Below are 20,667 nucleotides of genomic sequence, written 5' to 3'. Positions count from 1 at the left end.
TTGTATCTTCCTCCGTTGTCATTTTTTGATTGAATAATATATGCAAAAAAAAAAAAAAAAGGAAAATGGAAAATGGGGGGATGAGAGGGGTAAAGAGTACGGTTAGATCTAGCAGAATCTTAAATTCTCGAGTTCTATCCGTGATTCAAATGGTTTATGCATGCAAAAAATGAAAACAAGGGTGGAGCGGATTCACGAAACTCTACATTACTTATTTGGATATTTGTACTCCCATGACCCAGACTGGATGAACCAAACATATGGAAACCGGCTTCCGGTTTTCTGCTGGATCTCAATTTAAGCTTCAAATTCATGGTTTCTAATTCCAACCATCCTCTACCTCCCCCCTTTCTTTCAATTTGTGATACATCCCTACGTTGAAATATGGATCCCTCAGAAAAACGTCTGCCAAAGTTGCAGCTTTTTCTGATTTGTGGGTGCCGATTTGCAGTAATGTCCACCTTCACCATGTCAAAACGGATCTCGAAATCTCACGCACGGCTCTCTAGGAACCTGTTAGCTTTAGTCTTCATATACCATTCATTTATTTCGTAGGCTGGTTCCATATCGAATAATCAAACCGCCAAATTGCATAGTTTTACTAAACTATCGTAATAGATGATCAGGGATTTCCATTTCACGGATGAAACACATGTCGGCTATTACGTAGGCTTGATCGCATCCGCATTTTCCATAGCCCAATTGGCTACAGGTTCGTCAGAATCTCAAATATTCACATTATCTATGCAATGTGCACTATATGAACAAATAGCTATTCAGGTATGCCGTGGGGGATGCTTTCCGATCGGATTGGTCGTCGACCGGTCATTCTTATGGGCCTTGCAAGCACGATTATCACCGAACTGTTATTTGGCCTATCAAAGTCTTATCGTTGGGCTTTGTTGACGAAGTTATTCAGTGGTCTTCTTGTAAGTATTTCCCAACTGCAATTGCAACATTTTATCGGAAAGAATGCTCATTGGCGGTATTAGAATGGCAATATCGGAGTGATGAAAAGTATGCTCTCGGAATTGACGACAGGCTATTCTGAAATGCGTAGAGCAAGAGCATTTTCGATGCTTCAGGTCGTTTTCGGGATAGGCAGTATAGTCGGCTCGGCTTTAGGCGGTAAGGATAGACATGCGATAGCTTTTTTTTTTTTCATTTTTAGTATGGAGCGAAGCAATTCATCATGGCTCCGTATTTTGCGTGATTAGGTTACCTATCTCAACCGGTTCAAAAGTATCCTTATCTTTTTAATGAGGGGAGCTATCTTACCGATCTGTTTACCACCTATCCTTACTTGTTACCTTGCATTGTGGCTTCAGGCTTATCATCCGCTCTGTGGATAGCTGGATTCTTATTCTTACAAGAGACGCTGGCTACCAAGCGAGCAAAAACAGACCCAAGTGAAGCTCCTTTACTTGCAGATGTGGATTCAAGTTATTCTACGTTCGATGCTTCTCAGGGAGCCAACAATACGGTTTCAGTCAACCCGCCTCGTTTGTCGCTCAAAGAAGCATTGACACGCCCTGTATTGCTCATCTGTTTCAATTACGCCTTGGTTTCCTATCAAAACGTGTTTTATGATGGTAAGAATATAGAAAGCAACTGTGGCTTTGAAGAGCTGAGGTTAATCTGTGCTTTAGATCTTGTCAGCATTTGGTCTGCAAGTCGGAGACATTTGGGTGGATTAGGCTTGACTTCGGCCGAAATCGGTACCGCCTTATCATTTGGTGGATGTGTTACGCTATTCGTGCAAATCTTTCTCTTCCATCACCTTACACGCTACTTTGGCTGCTTGAATTTATTCAGAAGAGTTCTGTTCTTAAGTATATTGGTCTTTTTCACTCACGGGTTTATTCGCTTGCTGTATGACGTGCCGGATTTCTCCGGTGGCTCGGGCTCCAAATTCTGGGTACGTATTGGCTTATTCGTCGGTATTGCGCTCAAGACATTGTGTCAAACAGTAGCCTATACAAGCGGCATTATGTTAACCAGCAACGCTGCACCCCGAGCGGATGCTTTGGGCACGATTAATGGATTTTCTCAATGTAAGTGATAACTCCCACGTAACCATTTCCACAAGACATTAAAGCATTATTTCCCTATACAGCGGTCGCTAGTGCCATGCGAGCCACCGGATCAGCGTCGTCAGGTTTTGTTTGGTCAACGTACGTAGCCGCCAATTCATCCAGTTTTAGCCAATAGAAGGGGAATACTAAATGGTTTTATAGTGCTTTACGGATGCAATGGCTTCCTTTAATGATTCGAGCACACATCAGCTGGACTGTACTCGCTTGCATTGCTTTCATCACCTTTTTCGTAAGTACGAGACTCAATCCTTTCAATTACAAGACGCCCAAAAACCCAGATGAAGTCATCATCGATACATCGGACGAGGATTCCCACAGATAAGAAATCTTTATCCATCTTACTGCATTCAATAAAATACAAAGATTTGTACATCTCAATAGACGCCTTTTACAAATTAAAAATGACTATGGATAAAGAACAACTTACAATAGACTACCTAGTTTTATCGAAAAGGATGGTATTATAAAATCCTTGGTATTTTTTTACGTTTTGACACATACTAATTTTTCTCTTTTTTTCTTTACATGATGGCGCATCGGCTCTTTTGGGTTGCAGGCTCAGGTTGAGGTTCTTCCTGGGTCTTGACAGGTTGTGCTACGGGTTCTTGCTGCTGGGGTTGCTGAGGCTGCTGGAGCTGTTCTTCAGTAGCAGGGATAGAAGGCAACTGCTTATCCTGGTGCGATGCAGGTGGATGAGGGTTCACATCACTGGCAGCCATGGGAACAGGTACCACAGGTTCAGGCTTTTGAATAGCGGGTGCTTCGGTAGATGGAGCTTCAACGGCGGGCTGTTCAGCAGGCACTTGGCGTTGAGCAACTTCAACAGGTTCGGTAGGCTGAGTCTCCACTGCTTCGTTGGCTTGACGGACCACCTCATCGGCTTGAGGCAATGCGGGTTCTTCGTTCTTGCTCGACTCGGTCTGTGTAGGTGCTTCGGATTCAACCGCAACTGCATCGGTAGGCTTGAATTGTTCGACAGTAACAGGCTCTTCAGGATGAGCTTCCACTTGAGTATCGGCCTTGGCAACCAACTCCTCAGCGGCATGTTGAGCAGGTTCCTCGTAGATCTCGGTTGCTTCAGCGGCTAAGGGAGCGTTGGAAGTCTCAGACTTGACAATTTCGACTGGCTCATTGTTCTCCTTTTCAGCAGCAAATTCAGGCACAGTATTGATCAAAGGTACTTCTCCGACGGCAGCTGTTTCAGACACCTCATCTGCGGGAACTTCGGCATGAAGTTCGACCTCAGACACTTCAACAGGGGCAACCACTTCTTCTTTCAATTCATCTACAGATTTGATCTGTTCAGCTACATCGGTTTCTTCGATAAGTGTGGGTTTGCTGGTATCTTCCTTGCTTGGTTCTTCAACTCCAAGTTCCGACACAGGTTCCACATCCGTAACCACAGTAGGCGCAATGACTTCTTCCTTGATGGCTTCAGTATCCTTTGGCTCATCAGCAGCGTTGATCTCTTCGACCAAGGCAGGCGGAGCGACGTCGCGAGCTTCGGTCTCCTCAACAGGTGTTGCGGGGATCTCCTTCTCCACGCCGGTTGCTTCGTTGGCAGCAATCACATCCTCTCTCACTTCCTCTTCCTTGCTGGGAATGTGTTCGGAGGCGGCTTCTTGGATAGGTTCAACCTCAGCTGCCTCCGTGGGAGCTTCCGTTTCTTCACGAAGATTTTCAACCGACTTTGGTTCCTCAGGTGCATTTCGCTCCTCGACCAAAGATTCAGTGGATGGTTCTTCAACAGCAGGTTCGAGGATCGTAGATTCCACAGCAGCATCGATTTGCTTCACTTCCTTGACCTTTTCATCTTCGGTTTCCTTGGGCGCAGCGAGAGAGCTCAAGATCGCATCCATATCGATAGCAGCGGCAGCAGTAGCAGTAGCAATCGCATGCTGAACCGACTCACTCAACACGGACTCGCTTTCCTGGGATTGTTCCTCCTTTACCTCTGCAATAGGTTCCTCGGTTTGTTCTTGTTGTTGTTCACCTTGTTGCTCCTGGACGGGCTCTTCCTCCGCGGCAGGTTCGGCCTCTTCGGTCTCTTCCTTGGACTCTTCCTGTTCTACGGGTTCCTCCTCCTTTTCGGCCTCAGTTTGCTCCGTCTCTTCCTTCTGTTCAGCCGATTCCTCTTGAACTGGTTCTTCAGTTGCAGCCACCAAAGTCTCTTCCGCAGGCTTAATTTCCTCGGACTGCTGCTGTGATTGAATTTCGCGTTCAGCAGCGGCGGCTTCCTTGGCACGAACAATGTCGCCAACAATGGCATCAATATCGATGGCTGAAGCGGAGACAGCACTGGCAATGGCATGTTTAACAGCATCCGACAACTCCTTTGTATCTTCATCGGCAGGTGTAGATTCGTCAATCTTGTTTTCGGATGATTCAATCGGGGCAGCGGCTTGTGCTTCTTGAAGGTTATCAATATCCTTGACGGGAACGGCAGCATCAACGACGAGCATGGTGGGCTCATTGTTCTCTTGCTCAACTTCACGAGCCTGAGTCTCATCCTGAGTCTCTTCCAAGGCCTCTTCCAAGGCCCCTTCCTGAACCTCTGATTCAATAGGCTGGCTAACTTCAGCGGGAAGTGTTTCCTGTTCACTCTCTGATTGTTCCTTTTCTTCAGACTCGGATACTTCCTGAACTGGTTCTTCAGTCTTTGTTTCCTCAACAACTGTTTCCGATGCTTCTTCGGCTGCAGGTGCGACTTCTTCGGCGGGCTCCGCTTGTTTATCCTCAGATAAAGGTGCTGTCACGGGTGTCTCTTCCACTTTCTCCAGTGTAGTGGGCGCAGAAATGGTTTGAATAATGTCGTGAACATTGAGGCTGCCGGAAGCGATGGCCGTATCGATAGCGCTTTGGATCACATCGCTCAACGGAACGTGCTCTTCACGCGTGGAAACCTCTTGAACAGCAGGTTCGGACACGGCAGGGAGCTCCTGGACTGTGTCATTATTGATGACAGGTTCTTGTACTTCTACAGATGACATAATAAATACTATTCTTCAACAATAAAAACAAGAGAGGAAAGAACAGTTAAAAGTTTCAGACAAAAAAGAGAAAAACGGAGAATCCGAAAATGTCCAGGGCAACAATTTTTTTTTTGGCTGGGAACACAGAACGAAAAAAAATACAAAGTCAGAAACAAAAAAGTTCCGGGTCAGTGACGTCAAAAAAAAAGAGCGCAATCTTTTGAAGAGCTATTTCAGTCCCAATTCAGGTTTCATTCTAGACACACTCTTCGCAAAATGCACTGACAACCTTCCTGTCGCGATAGCAGAATCCCCGTTTGGAATATATGACTTGGCTTCGAAAGAAACTTCTACATATATCAGCAAAACGTAGAATTGTAGCACTAAAAATCACCAGGACAATGAAAAAAAAAAAAATAGGCTGTTTCTATTTGCGCCAGTTTTTTATCACTTTCTTTACTTTCCCATACTTCTTCGAGTGACCTAAACAAACCATGCTATGCACACCAAGTCAAATCCAACTATGATCAGGTTATACCGATTCTATTACCAAAAAAAAAAAAAAAAAAAAAAAAAAAAAAAAAAAAAAAATTTGGATGACAGATGAGCCATCGCCAAGGAAAAATGATCACCATCGGGTACTGCCACCCTGAGTCTTGATAACAGCGTCGATCCTTTCTAGTATAGATTCGATAGGTCTTTCCATGGATCTGCTTTGCAGAGACTTCCAAGCTGTTATATACTATATATCTGAATTGCTCCATTTTCTTCGCGATCTTGAGCAACTGGGCACCCACACGGTCTTTATCACTCGTCATAAATTTTTCGAGGGGAATTTAAGTCGCGCGCTTGTGCTTCTGGTCAAACTGATCATCGAGTAAGCGAGACGATCTCTTTTCTATCGAGAAAAGACTACATGATGTTCGCCAACCTTTTGTTGCTTTGGCGTATTGAACTATCAATGATTATTGAGGAGTCAGACATCAAGATCTTGAACGGACTTTCGAATACGAAAGCTCTTACTGATGCATTAAATATCCAACGAACCGGTCTAGATCTATGGTAGCCCGAACGGGAGTGACGGAGGGTGTCGACTAGACATTTTTTTACTGTATTATTTTACTTTTCTCAACCTTATTAAAATGTTTGGGGGTTACAACATATCAGCGAGATGAATCAGCACTATGATGCTCTCCAGTACGTCTTGATGTTTCTACATGGTGACCTCGGTTGGAATACGCTCCCCGAACGGTCGAACCATTACAGTGATGCAGTGGTACAGCTATCGTCTCATGGTACGCGATAACGGCCATGATCTCTACTTGTTCGGACGCCTGTTCCAGCAGTACATAGTGGACATGTATGCAAAAAATGGAGCAGAATCGGCTGACATACCTACGGCTCAACCAGACGAATCTGCGAACAGATCTGTATCGAGGTGTCGTAGATGCAGTAGAGCTGGGTGACAATGAGCTTCAGAGCGTCGGGCAACGGGTGATCTTGCCGTCCACTTTCATTGGCAGCCCCAGGCACATGCGCCAGCTTTACCATGATTCCATGAACATCGTACGTCGATGCGGGCATCCCGATCTATTCATCACTTTCACTTGCAATCCTCAGTGGAAGGAAATACAGGACGAGCTGGCTCCTCTCCAAACCGTTGTTGATCGGCCCGATCTTTGTGCGCGAGTTTTCAATATGAAGCGTAAAGCTCTGATGGAAGATCTAACGAAGAGCCATGTTTTGGGAAGAGTCGTTGCCCATGTACACACGGTGGAGTTTCAGAAGCGAGGCTTACCGCATCTTCATTTACTTTTGGTGCTACATCCAGACGATAAGCCGAGAACACTTGATGACTATGATCGTATCGTGTGTGCCGAACTTCCGGACAGAGAGAGATTTCCTGATCTCTACGACACCGTCAGCAGATGTATGATGCACGGTCCGTGTGGAACAACGCATCCGAGGTCTCCCTGCATGGAAAACGGCTCATATAAAAAGTGCTACCCGCGCTCCTTTAACGACGCTACCATCGAAGATCCCAGGGGCTACCCTCTTTACGGTCGCCGCAATAATGGAGATGTCGTTCTCAAAAACAATGTTCAGTTGGACAACAGATGGGTCGTGCCGCATAATAGATTTCTATGTGCGAAATACAACGCTCACATCAATGCCGAAATTTGTACTTCCTTGGAAAGTGTCAAATACTTATACAAATATGTATACAAAGGCCATGATCGAGCTGCAGCAGCAATGTATCGTGTCGACAATGACAGAAACGTCCAAGGGCAAGTCGATGAGATCACTCGCTTCATTGATGCCCGGTATGTATCCGCTGCCGAGGCCGTTCACCGGTTGCTGTCGTTCACAATGCATCGTGAGTATCCGAGCACACAACGCCTCGCTATCCACCTTGAAAACGAGCAGGTTGTGCAGTTCCGGGAGGACGAAAACCCGCAGATCGTTGCAGATCGTCAGCACGAAACCACATTGACTGCGTGGTTTGCGCGAAACCGACTTGATCCTCACGCACGTACTCTTCTGTATCCCGATTTTCCAGAACGATACGTCTACCATCCCAGATCCCATAGATGGGAACCTCGCCAACGTGGATTTGGTAACACAATCGGGCGCGTCTACGCTGTTTCACCGCGTCAAGTAGAGAAGTACTACCTTCGAATGTTGCTATATAGCGTCCCCGGAGCACAGAGCTTCGAACACATTCGAACAGTCGACGGCATTGTCATGCCCACGTATCAAATGCCGTGTGCTCTTCGATTTCTGTTCGCCATCATTGTTAATGAATGTCAGGCTCCTGACCCGTTTGCGCTTTGGATGCAGTTTCGCCAGCATTTGGCAGAAGACTATATCCATTTTGGAGAACTCAAAATCCGGGCGACGTCGGTCAAGTGGAGGCACCGCAAACCGTGTACGATCGCGCGTTGCTTGACATTGAAGATCATCTCAACCGTCAGTCAAGTTCTTTGCTCAACTATGATGGTTTTGTTCTCCCTGCTCGCCAAGAAATTGACAGAATGGGACGCCGCACTCAGCTTCGACTCATAAGAGAACAATACGATCTTATCGCAGATGCCGCCAACGCACCTGAAAGTCATGAACGCTTGAACGAAAACCAACGTGCCGTATACGATGCAATCATCCACAGTGTCGCGCATGGAAGCAATGCATCAGCCCGATTGTTCTTCATCGACGGTCCTGGTGGCACAGGCAAGACCTTCCTCTTCGACAGTATCCTTACTGCAGTACGTCAACAAGGCAGAATAGCTCTGTAGAAATGGAGTTCATCCGTGGAGTATACAAAGAGTGCACGGCGCTTGCTGAAAAGGAAATTGATGAGAACGCTCATCAAAGAAAAGATTGACTACATGGCACTTTGGCGCGAGTATGTCATGAATCATTTCGACGATACTTTCAACAGTGTCCGCAGTAAAATTGAAGCAAACGAGAATGAAGATCAGCAGACGGACGATCCTGTCACGGATCCGAAAAAATCCAAACAACTTATTCGTACTTGCTCTGTCCCACTTTCACGAGTCATTCGTTCCGATCTCCCTACCGCGATAACTTTTTGCAAAGCATCAGCAAGTTTTCAATTCACCTTACCGGCATCATCTCCAAACTATCAATGCTTACTTATCTCACTTGCTTGAATTATAGCAAATCGCCAAATGGCAACACCCAGACACCACCAGCCTTATTCAATTTTCATCATCTTTTCCCGCCAGCGTTTCAATGGCAAAGCGAATTTCTCGGGACTTTCAAAATAATACCGATTCCACCGATACCTGATGGTTTACAAGATAGACTGCATGCGAGAGTCACGGACGGCAGCAGCAACAAGCAGATTGATGCGCATGATGATCTTCTGTCGCCGCGGCATTTGCAGTTTTTATATTCGCGGTTTATAAGCTCCGCAGCAACGAAAACAGAATCCCGTGGCTTTCCTTCCCTCTGGTTCGATTGGTGCAAGAGTTTACCAGAAATGGCGCAATCGTTTTCAGATATGCCTGGCTGCTCTCAAACGATCAATGCTGCAATCAAGGAATATTCTATCAACGTCAAAACTCTATGGTCCCGCGCAGCACCCGGAAAAATCTTGGATCGAGTAGTTCGCGTTTTATTGCGGATACATTTGGCTCCAGCCCGTGAAAGTCAATACCAAGAGAAACTCAGAAAGTCGACGATAAACGAAAATGCCCCCGTGCAACAAAGAAGGCGTTGAAACGGCGAATCAAGCAAGAAATGAAAAGTTTAGCGCAAGCTCAGAATAGCGAAAAGTCTCTGATCAGGTTACGCCGGTTGTATGTACTCAGCCAGACAGGGAGGTGACTATGCGCGATATCACCGATGAAATCGAAACGCTGTATATATCGGATGTGCCAAATGTCGATGAAGAAGATCTGTTGGAGCTCATTGAGGAAGAAGACGACGAAGAAGAAAGATTAGAGGAAGAGGAGGGGATAGACATCCGTCAAACCGAAGAACAACAAATAACATTCGTTGATCATCAGGTGAGTCACGAGAAGGGAAGTCCAGTTCAGAATTTGCATTTAACACTTTACTAAAGGACCTGATCTGTCGTCGTTTGAACACTATAAAGGCGGTGGTTAAGAAGCTGATTACGGAATCAAGTATTGACGGAACTGGCACAAAATCGCGTATTGACAAGCACACACCGCGAACTATCTCCTGGACGAACGAGGAATACCGACTCATTACATTGATTTCAGACCAACTTGCACCTTATTATCCCAAGAACGGAAAGCTGCAGAAGCACCCTGTCCTCCTCTTACCGTTTATCACACTTTCTAATGTGATCCTTCGTCTGGCGGGATACAGCAAATTCACAAAACAAATTCATCCCTCAGTCTCTCCTTCAGCGGAGCATGTGCTACACCTTGACGAAACTAGCATTTACGAATTGTTTGGCTCGCAAAAAGGCATGGGAAAACGGCCATCCAATCCAATCCCTGGTGGAGGCGCGGAAGTATCCCATTGGTGTCATTGCATCCATATTTGATTTGGGACAGATCCATAAGATATGCAAAGGCTATGGATTGGCATTCAAACACCGCATTTCAACGAACGGACACGTGGCCATTTTACAAGGAGCACGAATAAACCACCAATGCTATGACATGATTTCAAGATACGACAAACGTCATGAACGTAAGAAAGCACAACTCACTCCCGCGACGGTACAAAACGACGAAACCAAGAAGCAGATCGACTCCTTGAGCAAAACAATCGACAGCCTGCAAAAACGTCAAAAGCAGATCGTGACAACCAGAGGAAAGGTCCAAAAGGAGATGAGAATTTTGAAGGACCAATTCTATCATAACCGTTCTGATGAAAATCATACAAGTTGGCAAGGCAAGAAGGCTGCGGTTCGTAGGGAGAATTATGCTCTTCTGGAATGCAGGAAAACTTTACGCAAGGCAAAGAACAAGCGTTATCTATTGCAACGACAGGTACGTTATATCTTATACATTTGAATCGAGGGACTGATGAACTAATACAACCCAGCAAATACCCACTGAGGGAAATAAACGTGTACAGTGCCTGCAGTAGCCTTTCCTCAATGCATGGATGAAGCGCAACGAATGGATATCAGCTAGTTACAGCATGCCGTAACTTTTTCCGGAACGGATTACGGACTCAAGACAATGTCAGTGACAGTGCCATTGAATGTGCCGACCATCAGCAGGCATTTGCGCCTATATAACAGATATGCTTGCCTCGAATCTTGCGCCGATGTCGAAACAGAAGATGCTCTCAGTGATTCTGAACTGCTGCTTCCGAAACCAATTAAAAGCAGTGCCAAACATATCGAAGAAGTATCGTTTTCCAGAAGGCACCGAAGAAGACGTGAGAAGTTGAAGAAGGTATTGTTTTTTTTTTCTTTTTTGCTACACTGAAAGGATAGATGACTAACCTAAAAGATAGATGTCTTCTTCGATCGAAAAGCGCTGAGAAATTGTTAAGCCAAAACCCGATCTGGAGTGCTTGGACGCAGGAGGAAGCATTGAGTAGCTTCAAGGTATGTAGAGATTCTTGAATCAAGTGGATGCACTGAAGTCACACTGGTTATAGTTGCAAATGGATACAGGTGATGCATTGCGTGGCTTTTGCCGCAATCATAAGTCTAAAAAAGTTGCATATACACAATCATTGCGGACCAAGCAAGTTTACGACATGCTGGCATCTAAAGAAATTACCAGCGGGGATTCGGCAAATACCTTGGTTATGTGCATCGGGAACGCGGGCACCGGAGTCGGATCACGTATCAGAGGTCACGCACGGCGAGGAGGAAAGAAGATGCGGACTGCACATGCACGAAACACTGCTGTTGCAATGACAAACGAATTTTGCTCATCCAAGACCTGTGTGTTTCGTTTTCATCAAACAGAACTTGCGACAAAAACATTACCCAATGGCAAAAAGAAGCAACTACTTGGTGCCGTCAAATGCATCAACCCAGATTGTCCTGCCGTCCGAAGAGGACACGCAACGAGGAATCGCGACCAGCAAGCTGCATTCGCTATTGGTCTGGCAGGTGCGGTCCGAATGCTTTCGAAGAGCAACATAACCTTGCCGCCGTTCGATCCACGGCCTGAAAGCGATGACAATATGTTATTCAAAATAAATAATGATACAAACACTATTGAGGCTATCCGAAGCGATACGCCTATGGTCCCACTCAGCTTGAGTGGATTAACAGTGGGCCAACTCGCCCAAGACTAGCTAACACAGTATATCTTCCTTATTATTCACTACGCCTTAATTCAGTATTCGTTATAAAGCGACATGGTCGTTGTCATACCTGTGTCTTTTAGCCAAAGCTCAGCTGAATATCCTTGCAACATGCACCGACTTGACCATCTTACTTTGTAACTTGCTGGTCCGTTTCGTTTGGGATTCACGGTTTTTGCCATTTATTGAGTAATAATGAAGAGTGTGCCTCTGAAGCTGTGCTGAATGCCATTCCAATCGTTATGAGTACAGTCGATATTGTCATGTCGGTCGTGAAGCGAAATGCTGTGATCCGAATTGATGGCAGCATAGGATCGGTCGGCCATGAAAAGCCTAGTGTTTTTTGCTTTGGTCTATTACGATACAATGACACAACGAAAAAGGTGGATAATGCAATCATTGATCAATTTTAAAAATCTTTCTGGTTTAAATCTTTTTTTCATAAGCTGGGTTATACGTAAGCAAGTGATAAAACGGAAACTGTGAAGGGTAAAAATAATGGATAAAAACATATAAAAAAAATATCGACAATGGCAGAAAGGGGGGGGCAAGGAGGAAGGAAGACTAGGAAACTTGAAAGGTGGCGATCTGTTGCGGAATTACATGATGAAACTTTTCTGTCGTTTAAGGCGTCCTATGAAAAAGTACAAAGTGATTAATTATCTGTAACCCAAACAACCAATTCCTTACTTGCGTCGAGGTTGATTCTCCTTGTTGAACGATCGGTCCGGGGGTTCTTCCTTGACGTCTTGGATTTCCGACTCATCGTGTGCCAATGGATCAAGTGAATATTCGGTAACCAAATTGTCGGCGAACTCAACCTTTCGCTTCCTCTTGCCCGTTGCTTGGTTACTGGCATCCCGAAGTATTCCCTTGGCTGGCTCTGGGCTTTTGGTTTCATTGACCGTAGTAAGCGTGGTGTAGCATCTCGGCACTTGGTTCTCTACTTGATCGATTCTCTTCATCATACCAGCCTCATCATTTTCTTGTTGCTCGTGTTTAGAATCGAACGCCTTCAGCTTTTGAAGCTCTTCATCCTTGATTCGAAGCAATATTTGCTGAGCTTCCATCTCTGCTTCAAGATCTTGCACGTATGTGTCGTGGTATCTTTGGTTGAATTCAATTGTGCGTTTTAGGTTTTCCACTTCTTTCTTGTCCTCCTCGATCATCCGGTCACGTTCCTCAACGACTTCAATCACAACGGCCCTTCGCTGACCGTGAACTTTGAACATGCGTTTAATTTCGTCGTTCTTGTCTTCGATAGTCTGTTCACATTTCACCACCGTTTCATTCAGTCGTGCTATTTCTTCGTCCTTTCTTTTGCTGATGAAGATGATTTCTTTGTTTTGTGCATTCAGCTGCGCGATTTCTCCATCTTTTCTTTCCGTGATTCGGGTGATTTTATCATCATGTTCCTTGATGATCTGCTCATATCTAGTCACCCTTTCATTCAACGCGGCGATCTGCTCCTCCTTTTCTTGAATAGTGCTACTCAACGCAGCGATTATCTCCCGGGAATAAACGGCTTGGTGCTCCATCATTTCACCTTGATGTTGAATTTGCAATGTCAACTTGGCCACCTGTGCTTTCTTCTCCGGCTCCTTTTTGGTAACGTTCAATATTTGGTTTCCAAAACCAGGGGCGCAGTTATTCCCGCGTTGTCCTTCTTGATACATTTGTTCTCTGTATTTTTGCAATTCGTCAACGTTTTGTTGGCATGATTCTTTCAATTTCTTCATTTCTTGTTCCCAAGCACAGAACAGTTCCTTGGACATGCTGACTTGATTCGTTTCTTCATTGTACTATAATTGCAATGAGTAATCAAATTCAATAGCGCTCTGGAAATAATGAACTAATTACCTTTACTTCTGCATTGGGTTTTTCGTTAGGCACTTCTAGAGCGCCGGCATGATAATCGTGATAGGTAGTTGCATTAGTACGCGGGTAATTGGCAATTTGTCTGGCAAGAGTGGCATTTTTTAAAGTGGCCAATGTGTCATTGTAGTGAGCCTCGGCGGTTGAGGCAGTAGCCAGAATGCATGTCTGGGTATGACCACCCAATGAATCTTTAAGTAAGCATGTCAGCATGCTAGATCTACGAACAACCAAAGCAATTATACACATAGCGTTAGTTATCTATCGTCAAATATATATTAGAAAACCTAATCTAGCATACAGTACCCGTATAAGTTGGTAGATCCGGAGCCGGCCAGTTCCTGGATGACATCTTGAAGGGCCAATAAGCCCTTATTGACGTAAGCAGTTTCACTTTGGAAGACATGGCTGAGATAGCCTTCGGTATTTAGTTCGGAACCAGCAAGGTCGACAAAGGCCAGTTTGCCGCTCCGAATGATAGCCTTATCGCCGACGATGTCTCGGATATTGACTTTAATAGTTAAAAAGCAGTGGCCACGGCTACGAATAAAAAAAGAAATCAATTGTTGCTTCACAAAATAACGAGACACAATTGAGTTGTCCTTGCTTACTTTGAAGCTGTATGCGAGTTCGTGGCGCCGATGGTTCGTACCTTCATGCCATAACGAAGAATGCTGAGGCCTTCGTCAGCAGAGCGAATTAATGGTTCGTTGCACCCCTGGATTGTCACAGCGGAAGTAATGGGGTCGAGTTGGACCCCCAGATTGGAATGGTTGTCATGAATGCTGAGCAAATCGCAAAGACGATTGTTGCAGAGCTCGACAAGGGAAATTTGCACAGCGGCATCGTATTTGCAAAGTCGCAAGTTTTCAAAGAGTCGGTAGAGGGTTCGAGGCACCATGCCTGCATCGACAGGGCAGTTTTTGGAAAATTCCTCCATATTTCCTTGCATGGTATATCTACCGTGACGAAAAACGTGGGAGTTTAAAATAGTGTGTGATAAGGTTATGTGGTCTCAACCAATCAAGGCCGTTAAATCACTTACGATTTGCCAGAACCGCTTTGTCCGCAGGCGATCACGGCGCAGTTATAACTAAGGGTGCGATAAAAATCAGTTACCGCTGAAACGCATAAAGTGCACGGTCGTCCGATTTATTACCCGTTCATGATTTGTTCAATCATGGGTTCAGCCACTTGGCGAAATATGGATTCTTGGGAGGAAGATTGATCAAAGACATGATCAAAGGTATAGCGTTCTTGCTCATTGCCGAATAAGACCTCTTTTTCAGGAGAAGACGGGTTGGCCTTCAAAGTAGCGGGGGAGACGTCATTATCCCCATGGAGACCACTAAAAATCAAGTCAATGAGTTCAATTGAGACAGACAGTGCGCGCCATTGTTACTTACCGGTAACGGAGAAAGACTTGAATATTGTTGGCCTGTTCAACCACCTGGTTCGGCAGAGGCACAGAGGCAGAGAGCCACGAGGGCAAAGTCACGTGTTGGAACGTGTTGAAAATACGGGTGGTGAAGGATTCACAGGTGGAACTTTCGCAGTTAGAGATTAAAGATTGATTAAAGGACCACATGATAACGACAAAGAATACGAAAAAGTATGAAGAAGTGGGCGGATTAGGTGTTTCTTTGCTATTATCAACAGAATTTGTGACTCTTGAAAAAAAAGTGTCGTCATTGTCTCCTAATCACTTTGTTCCTTGACATATTCATCACCCAAAGTGAGCATTGGCGGAGAATCACACAATGAGGGTGCATTTTTTCTGTCGGTCTTGGAAAAGTCTGATCCATATGCTGCGGGTGCGCGAGTAATGCCGACAAAAAAAGCTTGCAAATTGAGTTAATGCTACTGCTCGCAGTGAAGCTGTTAAGCTTGTTCCATTTCTCTTCGGACAGTTAGTAAGTTTATCACCTCATATAATAACATATAGTAAGTATTACGCTCTCGTACATCCTAGCAATTATAAGATGATCTCCGATTTATAGTAAAGTTTAACTGTAAACATCTGGATACCTTTCACAAAACCGAATTTAATAAGGCCAGGTAATGTAATTAAGTTAAAATTAATCAAATAAGAGAGGGAACCAAAGGACAAGACATAAAAATTTGGATGCATTAGGCAAGCCACGATTACCCTTCTTTGTTTTTACTTACAAAAAAAACTGTGGTCACCACATGGGTGGGAGCCGCCACCGCACACTCCCAAGGCGTGGGGTTTGTTCGTACCTCTATTAAGCTACAGAAGCACGCACAGCAAGTGAGTAATTCGGCATAATGTTAAAAGATCAAGGGAACTTGAGCACAACATATTATCTTCCAAAGAAGTTTCATGTTTGGAGCATCCAAAAAAAAAAAAAAAAAAAAACAGTTTTTTGGAGCGCGACTATATGTGGGGAGGTTTCGTTGTTGGAATCAGAGTTGTGGACATTATGAGTATACGTGTACAAGATCGGTTGATTTGAGCAAACTTTGATAAGAACAAGCAATAAAAGATATATGGGGCGATGGATGGTTTTGCGAAGGAAAAAAAAAAAAAAAGGAATAGATGTGCGATGATGAGAAAATAAGAAATGGATGGAAGATGCGTGGTATTTTATAGGCATGGAAAAAGAGACGATATTAAAAAGCGTCCAATAATGAAGCAGGAAAAAGACGCCATGTATCTTTTCGCACCGCTTCATGTCATATCTATTAATTGATATAGAGTGTGTGCCCATCGCATGAAAAAGCTGCATGAAGTACGATCGACCGGGATGTCATTATTCAAGTGTTCATATATCGGTTGGCAGGATACACAACTGCAAATAACTCTGCTACAGACGTAATCGATGACTTGTTATACTGCCTTTCAACTCGTATTATACATTCTATCGAAAAATAAAGTCATGCTCATGAATATGGCCTCTCTTTGATGAACAAAGTCGTCAGTTTCAGCGCATTTTCCCATCAGGATTACGCAGGTATTCTACAGGGCCAAAGAAATATGAGGAGATCCAACCTCACTCGCGCCAATAAAGGATCAAATCAAGGCTTTTGTTTCTCTGCAATTATTTTATTATCATTTCTTCATTCCCGAGAAAAATGAACTGAAAGGTGAAAATAAGATTAGAGTCAATAAATTTATCGGGATTACAGAGAATTTGCCAGGGTACTGCACTTGGCAATAAAAACGTTCTTATCGAATTTGTGTGCTACTCAGGTACTTCCAAATGGGTTCATAAAAAACTACAAAATGTTGCAACAAAAGTACATTGACAGTGTCAGCACGCAAGCGCTAATCTTCTGCTATTTCCAGCTTAGAGCTGGCAATTCGAGAATCAATGTCGGGCCCTCAATATACCGAGTTATCAAACTCGCAGTCTCAACACCTGTGCACATCTTTTTGGTCAAGACATCATCATGGCAGTCCGATTTGACGCAATAAAGAATCCTTTGGAAGAACTGGTGCATTCGGGAAAAAACGCAGCAGATATTTTATGCCCAAAGGACAACTGCAATTGTATGATTTTCAGAGCGAACACAGCAACATGGGTCGAACGTGATGGCAGCAAAGTAAAATATTTTCCCCTGAAATCACTCAAAGAACCATTTCGTTAACTTGTACATTTTAGTTATCTTTGCCTGATAATGTTCTGCCAGATAACGTCGGTCCCTTGGCAGATGACGCCAACGAAATTCACTTTTGGCGAGTAACGAATATGATGGATTTCGAAAACGTCGGCTTCTCAAAAGCAGTAGGACCGGTCAAATACTTATCGTGTGCCGATTGCGACATTGGTCCCTTGGGGTACCACGATACAACAACTGAACCTAAAGAGTTTCTCATCTGTGCCCGACGAGCACGTTATCGATTCTAGAGGCTCCATGATTTGTATTTATCTTTTTGTACAAAAATTCATATAGCTATTATTATGACCAACATTCTTCTTGATACTGTCCTGTTTTGCTCATCTTGTCAAAATACTCCTCTGCTGCTGCTGCATCAAGTCCCCCTTGCGACATGAATACTTGTTTGAATGCGTAAGCAACCTCTTTCGGCATTTTATCGGCCGAACTATACAAGAGAAATTGAATAAAATTGCCCTTTTTCCTTTAGTTCAGAATGATCTACCACTTACCCTGACAATATCACTTTGGCTTGACATTTATCGATCAAATACCACACCAATGATGCATTCTCGCGGATACGGTCCTGGACATATAGTTTTTCCTCCTACAAAATTCGCGTTAGTTATACGGAAAACATCTCAAACCTTTGCTTACTGAATCGTACCTGATCTCGGGAAAACGCTGTAAATACCGTAAGCGATCCATCTGCTACATACTTTTCCCATTCTTCCCTGTAATGATAATCTTTATCTCTATAGCGACATCCAAAGAACAAAACGTTGTCTATCATTTTGGTTTTAGCTTACTGTATAATTTCCCTTCTTTTCATCCAGAAAACCTACCCTTGGCGTTATTCTTAATTCGCTCTTCTATAAATGATCGCATGGGCGCAATACCGGTGCCTGTCATCCATGTTAGAAACAGCAGCATTATAATCGTACCCCCTTCCAGTCCTATTTACCTGGACCGATCGCAATCAATGGTATGTCGGAAGAGGGAGGAAGTTTCATGGTGCCTTTGGCGATGCGTATACGCTCAATTGTATCTTCGGGCTGTAAACTGGACAACCACTTTGTCAAAACACCACGACGAATCCTTCGAAGCACGGTTTTATATTTGACAATGGCAACACAAAGATGAATTTCATTCGGATGAGCCTATAACACGGGTTATATTTAGTATATGAGTGAACTAGTCCTGTAATTTTCCGCGCATTACCTTGAGACTTGAAGCGATTGAGAACGAACGTGGTTGCAGAGGAGGGAAAAGGTCAAGCATATAATCGAAAGGGATATCCACTGGCTTGAAATCAAATAGCACTTCGGCGATGGTTCGTCGAGGTCGCTGGCAATAAGCCCACATATCATCCTACATTGGGATACAATCCAAAACTTGATGGTCAATAACTTTCAAGTTGTACTTGCTTCACTGCAAAGAACTTACCAATCCTTCTGGAGTGTTAAATTCGCGTAATCTCTCGGTGTGATTCTCGTCTTTGGTAAAATATGCCAGCATTTCAAAGAAAGATCGTCGTGGTACTCCAAAAATGTCGAGACAGTTCACAAAAAGATCGCGAAAAGTCATCACCGACGGCCAATGAGTCGGAATCTGGTGGTCTACTCATCAGACGTTAAATTAACTGTAGTTTTCCAGGTTCTCATCAATTGAAATTACCTTGAGCAGGATGCAGCTGCAAGTGACGATCGGCATACTCTGTCCATCCCATCAGCTCCAGGAAAGCATCTACGTCTTGGGGAATATTCCTGGGTGTGATAACCGCGACATCTCCTGGTTCATACCTGGGGTATACGGTAAGAGATTGTCCACACCAATCATTGTTTGCCATACTCACGCAAGCTGCTCGGATGGATCAGAAAGAATAACGTGTCGCACATCTTGAAAATGATCTTCTGCCGTTATTCGCTGGTTTTGTTTGACAATCAGATCGTATTCTCCTGGTTCTCTTTGTTGTTGCACAAATGAAGCCATTCTGTCCTTCCCGTCGCCTGATAAAAATTCTATGCGAACAGAAGGTGGTAACGTGTGGCTCAAGTTAAGGAAAAACATGTTGCAAATCATCATCACAGACGGCTCTTCACAAAAGTGAAAAAGGATATAATACATCGTCCGGTATCAATTCTGTACCCATGGGCAACGGGTACTTCCTCATAATGTTTTGCCAAAGGTCCTTTAACCAAGGACTTAACCCTCCATCAACTCCCTGGTAGTGCTGATCATCACCATCGCCTCGCTCACAAAGCATATTGGCGCCCAATTGTGTGAGTCGCTTGTACAATTTCTTGGACGGGTAATTAAATCTGATAAGAAATAGGAGTTAATTTTTTTCCGCCTCATATAAAGGATCGAACTGATCCTCTTTGCTTCCTTTGTCAACCTACTTGCGATACGATGAATCTCCTAAGCCAAATACAGCACAGTCTAAATGACTCAGGATATCGTGAGGCAGATTCTTTCTGAGTAAGAACCGCCAGAATTTCTGGAAAGAATTCAGTCCATTAGCTGTGCCACAATTAGAAATGAATCGTGCGATAGACCTTACTTTCATATTGGCGGGTTCGTCGCCTTGGCCAGACGTAGAGCATACAAAAATCACTAGCTTTTCGTTTACAAGTTGCAACTACATAATAAAGATAAGTTATGAGAGTCATAAGAGAAAGGCGTGCCATTGTGTCTTTGTCAATTTACTTTGTCATAATCGTCCATCGCAAGCACTCTTATGCGAAATCGACGTCGGCGAGCTTGTCGTCCGATATTCTCAGCCACATCCTGCGCAGATCCCGTCTCAGAACCGTATAATATGAGTAGCGAACGATCCATGATTTGGTTCGAGTCAAACGTTTGTCAGTCAGGCAGCCTTTATCTCAAACAAGTCACACAACGCTTTCATCTGATAAGCGCTTTTTCAAATTCAGCCCAATGCGGCGACGTGTTCATTCATCATCTCAAATATGAAAGCTCCTTGTTCAGAAACTTGCAAGAAGGACGAGTAGGCATCACAATGCCAATATTGTATATTAGATGACCCTGGGCATCAAAAACTATATCCGTGAACAAAAAGCCAAGACCAGAACTACATATTGTATTCACGGAAAATCCTAGGAAATACACATATCGCTCACCTTTACCATCTTCGCAAAGACCAACAATAAAACGTACAAAGATCTCTCAGTGACACCAGTAGGACCATACATCAGGAATATCGCTGTATGTCCCGGATTTCCACTGTTCTGTCACCCAGAGACGCTAGGAGAATCGGCGCAGGCATTCCAGCCAATCAGAAGTCTCCGTCTTAGTCACGTGATTTA

General features: G+C 44.1%; 9 protein-coding genes across 9 annotated transcripts; 6 read left to right on the top strand and 3 right to left on the bottom strand.

Annotated features, from left to right (window-relative positions):
• Positions 1 to 318: 318 nt before the first annotated feature.
• BYT42DRAFT_551842 (major facilitator superfamily domain-containing protein) lies at positions 319 to 2,468 on the top strand. The gene is made up of 8 exons (XM_051566309.1): positions 319 to 551; positions 619 to 712; positions 781 to 929; positions 993 to 1,128; positions 1,218 to 1,592; positions 1,650 to 2,054; positions 2,117 to 2,174; positions 2,238 to 2,468. The coding sequence occupies exons 2-8, from the start codon at positions 619 to 621 to the stop codon at positions 2,416 to 2,418; spliced, it is 1,398 nt and encodes a 465-aa protein (XP_051428200.1). The 5' UTR covers positions 319 to 551; the 3' UTR covers positions 2,419 to 2,468.
• Positions 2,469 to 5,191, bottom strand: BYT42DRAFT_551837 (uncharacterized protein). Its single transcript, XM_051566308.1, has one exon. It carries the CDS (start codon positions 5,084 to 5,086, stop codon positions 2,618 to 2,620), a length of 2,469 nt encoding a protein of 822 aa, XP_051428199.1. The 5' UTR covers positions 5,087 to 5,191; the 3' UTR covers positions 2,469 to 2,617.
• Positions 5,192 to 8,424: 3,233 nt separating this feature from the next.
• Positions 8,425 to 9,599, top strand: BYT42DRAFT_14675 (uncharacterized protein). Its single transcript, XM_051562272.1, has one exon. It carries the CDS (start codon positions 8,715 to 8,717, stop codon positions 9,309 to 9,311), a length of 597 nt encoding a protein of 198 aa, XP_051428198.1. The 5' UTR covers positions 8,425 to 8,714; the 3' UTR covers positions 9,312 to 9,599.
• BYT42DRAFT_609437 (uncharacterized protein) lies at positions 9,421 to 10,109 on the top strand (the record flags this gene model as incomplete). Its single annotated transcript, XM_051571265.1, has 2 exons — positions 9,421 to 9,600; positions 9,657 to 10,109. 2 exons carry the CDS (start codon positions 9,421 to 9,423, stop codon positions 10,107 to 10,109), a joined length of 633 nt encoding a protein of 210 aa, XP_051428197.1.
• A 59-nt stretch (positions 10,110 to 10,168) lies between these two features.
• On the top strand, positions 10,169 to 11,204 carry BYT42DRAFT_640801 (uncharacterized protein). The gene is made up of 3 exons (XM_051572533.1): positions 10,169 to 10,560; positions 10,708 to 10,974; positions 11,036 to 11,204. The coding sequence occupies exons 1-3, from the start codon at positions 10,228 to 10,230 to the stop codon at positions 11,060 to 11,062; spliced, it is 627 nt and encodes a 208-aa protein (XP_051428196.1). The 5' UTR covers positions 10,169 to 10,227; the 3' UTR covers positions 11,063 to 11,204.
• On the top strand, positions 10,763 to 11,907 carry BYT42DRAFT_14636 (uncharacterized protein). Its single transcript, XM_051562270.1, has 3 exons — positions 10,763 to 10,974; positions 11,036 to 11,129; positions 11,183 to 11,907. Exon 3 carries the CDS (start codon positions 11,189 to 11,191, stop codon positions 11,831 to 11,833), a length of 645 nt encoding a protein of 214 aa, XP_051428195.1. The 5' UTR covers positions 10,763 to 10,974; positions 11,036 to 11,129; positions 11,183 to 11,188; the 3' UTR covers positions 11,834 to 11,907.
• A 319-nt stretch (positions 11,908 to 12,226) lies between these two features.
• On the bottom strand, positions 12,227 to 15,460 carry BYT42DRAFT_551812 (P-loop containing nucleoside triphosphate hydrolase protein). The gene is made up of 8 exons (XM_051566307.1): positions 15,124 to 15,460; positions 14,877 to 15,065; positions 14,763 to 14,810; positions 14,329 to 14,676; positions 14,024 to 14,257; positions 13,703 to 13,937; positions 12,537 to 13,644; positions 12,227 to 12,476 (listed from the first exon to the last, which is right to left on the bottom strand). Exons 1-8 carry the CDS (start codon positions 15,303 to 15,305, stop codon positions 12,442 to 12,444), a joined length of 2,379 nt encoding a protein of 792 aa, XP_051428194.1. The 5' UTR covers positions 15,306 to 15,460; the 3' UTR covers positions 12,227 to 12,441.
• Positions 15,461 to 16,899: 1,439 nt separating this feature from the next.
• BYT42DRAFT_14596 (Mss4-like protein) lies at positions 16,900 to 17,912 on the top strand. Its single transcript, XM_051562268.1, has 4 exons — positions 16,900 to 16,931; positions 17,028 to 17,284; positions 17,344 to 17,752; positions 17,829 to 17,912. Exons 2-3 carry the CDS (start codon positions 17,132 to 17,134, stop codon positions 17,587 to 17,589), a joined length of 399 nt encoding a protein of 132 aa, XP_051428193.1. The 5' UTR covers positions 16,900 to 16,931; positions 17,028 to 17,131; the 3' UTR covers positions 17,590 to 17,752; positions 17,829 to 17,912.
• BYT42DRAFT_551807 (uncharacterized protein) lies at positions 17,344 to 20,210 on the bottom strand. Its single transcript, XM_051566306.1, has 13 exons — positions 20,048 to 20,210; positions 19,902 to 19,979; positions 19,741 to 19,838; positions 19,459 to 19,659; positions 19,194 to 19,382; positions 19,016 to 19,140; positions 18,785 to 18,957; positions 18,560 to 18,709; positions 18,303 to 18,498; positions 18,184 to 18,243; positions 18,006 to 18,124; positions 17,851 to 17,945; positions 17,344 to 17,786 (listed from the first exon to the last, which is right to left on the bottom strand). Exons 1-13 carry the CDS (start codon positions 20,177 to 20,179, stop codon positions 17,642 to 17,644), a joined length of 1,761 nt encoding a protein of 586 aa, XP_051428192.1. The 5' UTR covers positions 20,180 to 20,210; the 3' UTR covers positions 17,344 to 17,641.
• Between the last annotated feature and the right edge of the window lie 457 nt (positions 20,211 to 20,667).

The sequence above is a fragment of the Radiomyces spectabilis genome (assembly GCF_025331425.1).
Source record: "Radiomyces spectabilis strain NRRL 2753 chromosome Unknown BYT42scaffold_1, whole genome shotgun sequence".
In the NCBI taxonomy this organism is placed as follows: Eukaryota; Fungi; Mucoromycota; class Mucoromycetes; order Mucorales; family Radiomycetaceae; genus Radiomyces; species Radiomyces spectabilis.
Note: the sequence above shows the minus strand (reverse complement) of the source record. Positions and strands in the feature narration are given on the sequence as shown.

Bases quoted from the DNA above. Each gene is read 5' to 3' on its own strand.
- BYT42DRAFT_551842 (XM_051566309.1), top strand. From the start codon at position 619: ATGATCAGGGATTTCCATTTCACGGATGAAACACATGTCGGCTATTAC. The intron at 930-992 runs GTAAGTATTTCC...TGGCGGTATTAG, and splicing joins AGTTATTCAGTGGTCTTCTT to AATGGCAATATCGGAGTGAT. The intron at 1,129-1,217 runs GTAAGGATAGAC...TTGCGTGATTAG, and splicing joins AGTCGGCTCGGCTTTAGGCG to GTTACCTATCTCAACCGGTT.
- BYT42DRAFT_551837 (XM_051566308.1), bottom strand. From the start codon at position 5,086: ATGTCATCTGTAGAAGTACAAGAACCTGTCATCAATAATGACACAGTC.
- BYT42DRAFT_14675 (XM_051562272.1), top strand. From the start codon at position 8,715: ATGCTTACTTATCTCACTTGCTTGAATTATAGCAAATCGCCAAATGGC.
- BYT42DRAFT_640801 (XM_051572533.1), top strand. From the start codon at position 10,228: ATGATTTCAAGATACGACAAACGTCATGAACGTAAGAAAGCACAACTC. The intron at 10,561-10,707 runs GTACGTTATATC...GATATCAGCTAG, and splicing joins GTTATCTATTGCAACGACAG to TTACAGCATGCCGTAACTTT. The intron at 10,975-11,035 runs GTATTGTTTTTT...CCTAAAAGATAG, and splicing joins GACGTGAGAAGTTGAAGAAG to ATGTCTTCTTCGATCGAAAA.
- BYT42DRAFT_14636 (XM_051562270.1), top strand. From the start codon at position 11,189: ATGGATACAGGTGATGCATTGCGTGGCTTTTGCCGCAATCATAAGTCT.
- BYT42DRAFT_551812 (XM_051566307.1), bottom strand. From the start codon at position 15,305: ATGTGGTCCTTTAATCAATCTTTAATCTCTAACTGCGAAAGTTCCACC. The intron at 13,938-14,023 runs GTACTGTATGCT...GGTTGTTCGTAG, and splicing joins GGATCTACCAACTTATACGG to ATCTAGCATGCTGACATGCT. The intron at 13,645-13,702 runs GTAATTAGTTCA...TTGCAATTATAG, and splicing joins AACCCAATGCAGAAGTAAAG to TACAATGAAGAAACGAATCA.
- BYT42DRAFT_14596 (XM_051562268.1), top strand. From the start codon at position 17,132: ATGGCAGTCCGATTTGACGCAATAAAGAATCCTTTGGAAGAACTGGTG. The intron at 17,285-17,343 runs GTAAAATATTTT...TGTACATTTTAG, and splicing joins TCGAACGTGATGGCAGCAAA to TTATCTTTGCCTGATAATGT.
- BYT42DRAFT_551807 (XM_051566306.1), bottom strand. From the start codon at position 20,179: ATGGATCGTTCGCTACTCATATTATACGGTTCTGAGACGGGATCTGCG. The intron at 19,980-20,047 runs GTAAATTGACAA...TTTATTATGTAG, and splicing joins CGATGGACGATTATGACAAA to TTGCAACTTGTAAACGAAAA. The intron at 19,141-19,193 runs GTGAGTATGGCA...CGTATACCCCAG, and splicing joins GATCCATCCGAGCAGCTTGC to GTATGAACCAGGAGATGTCG.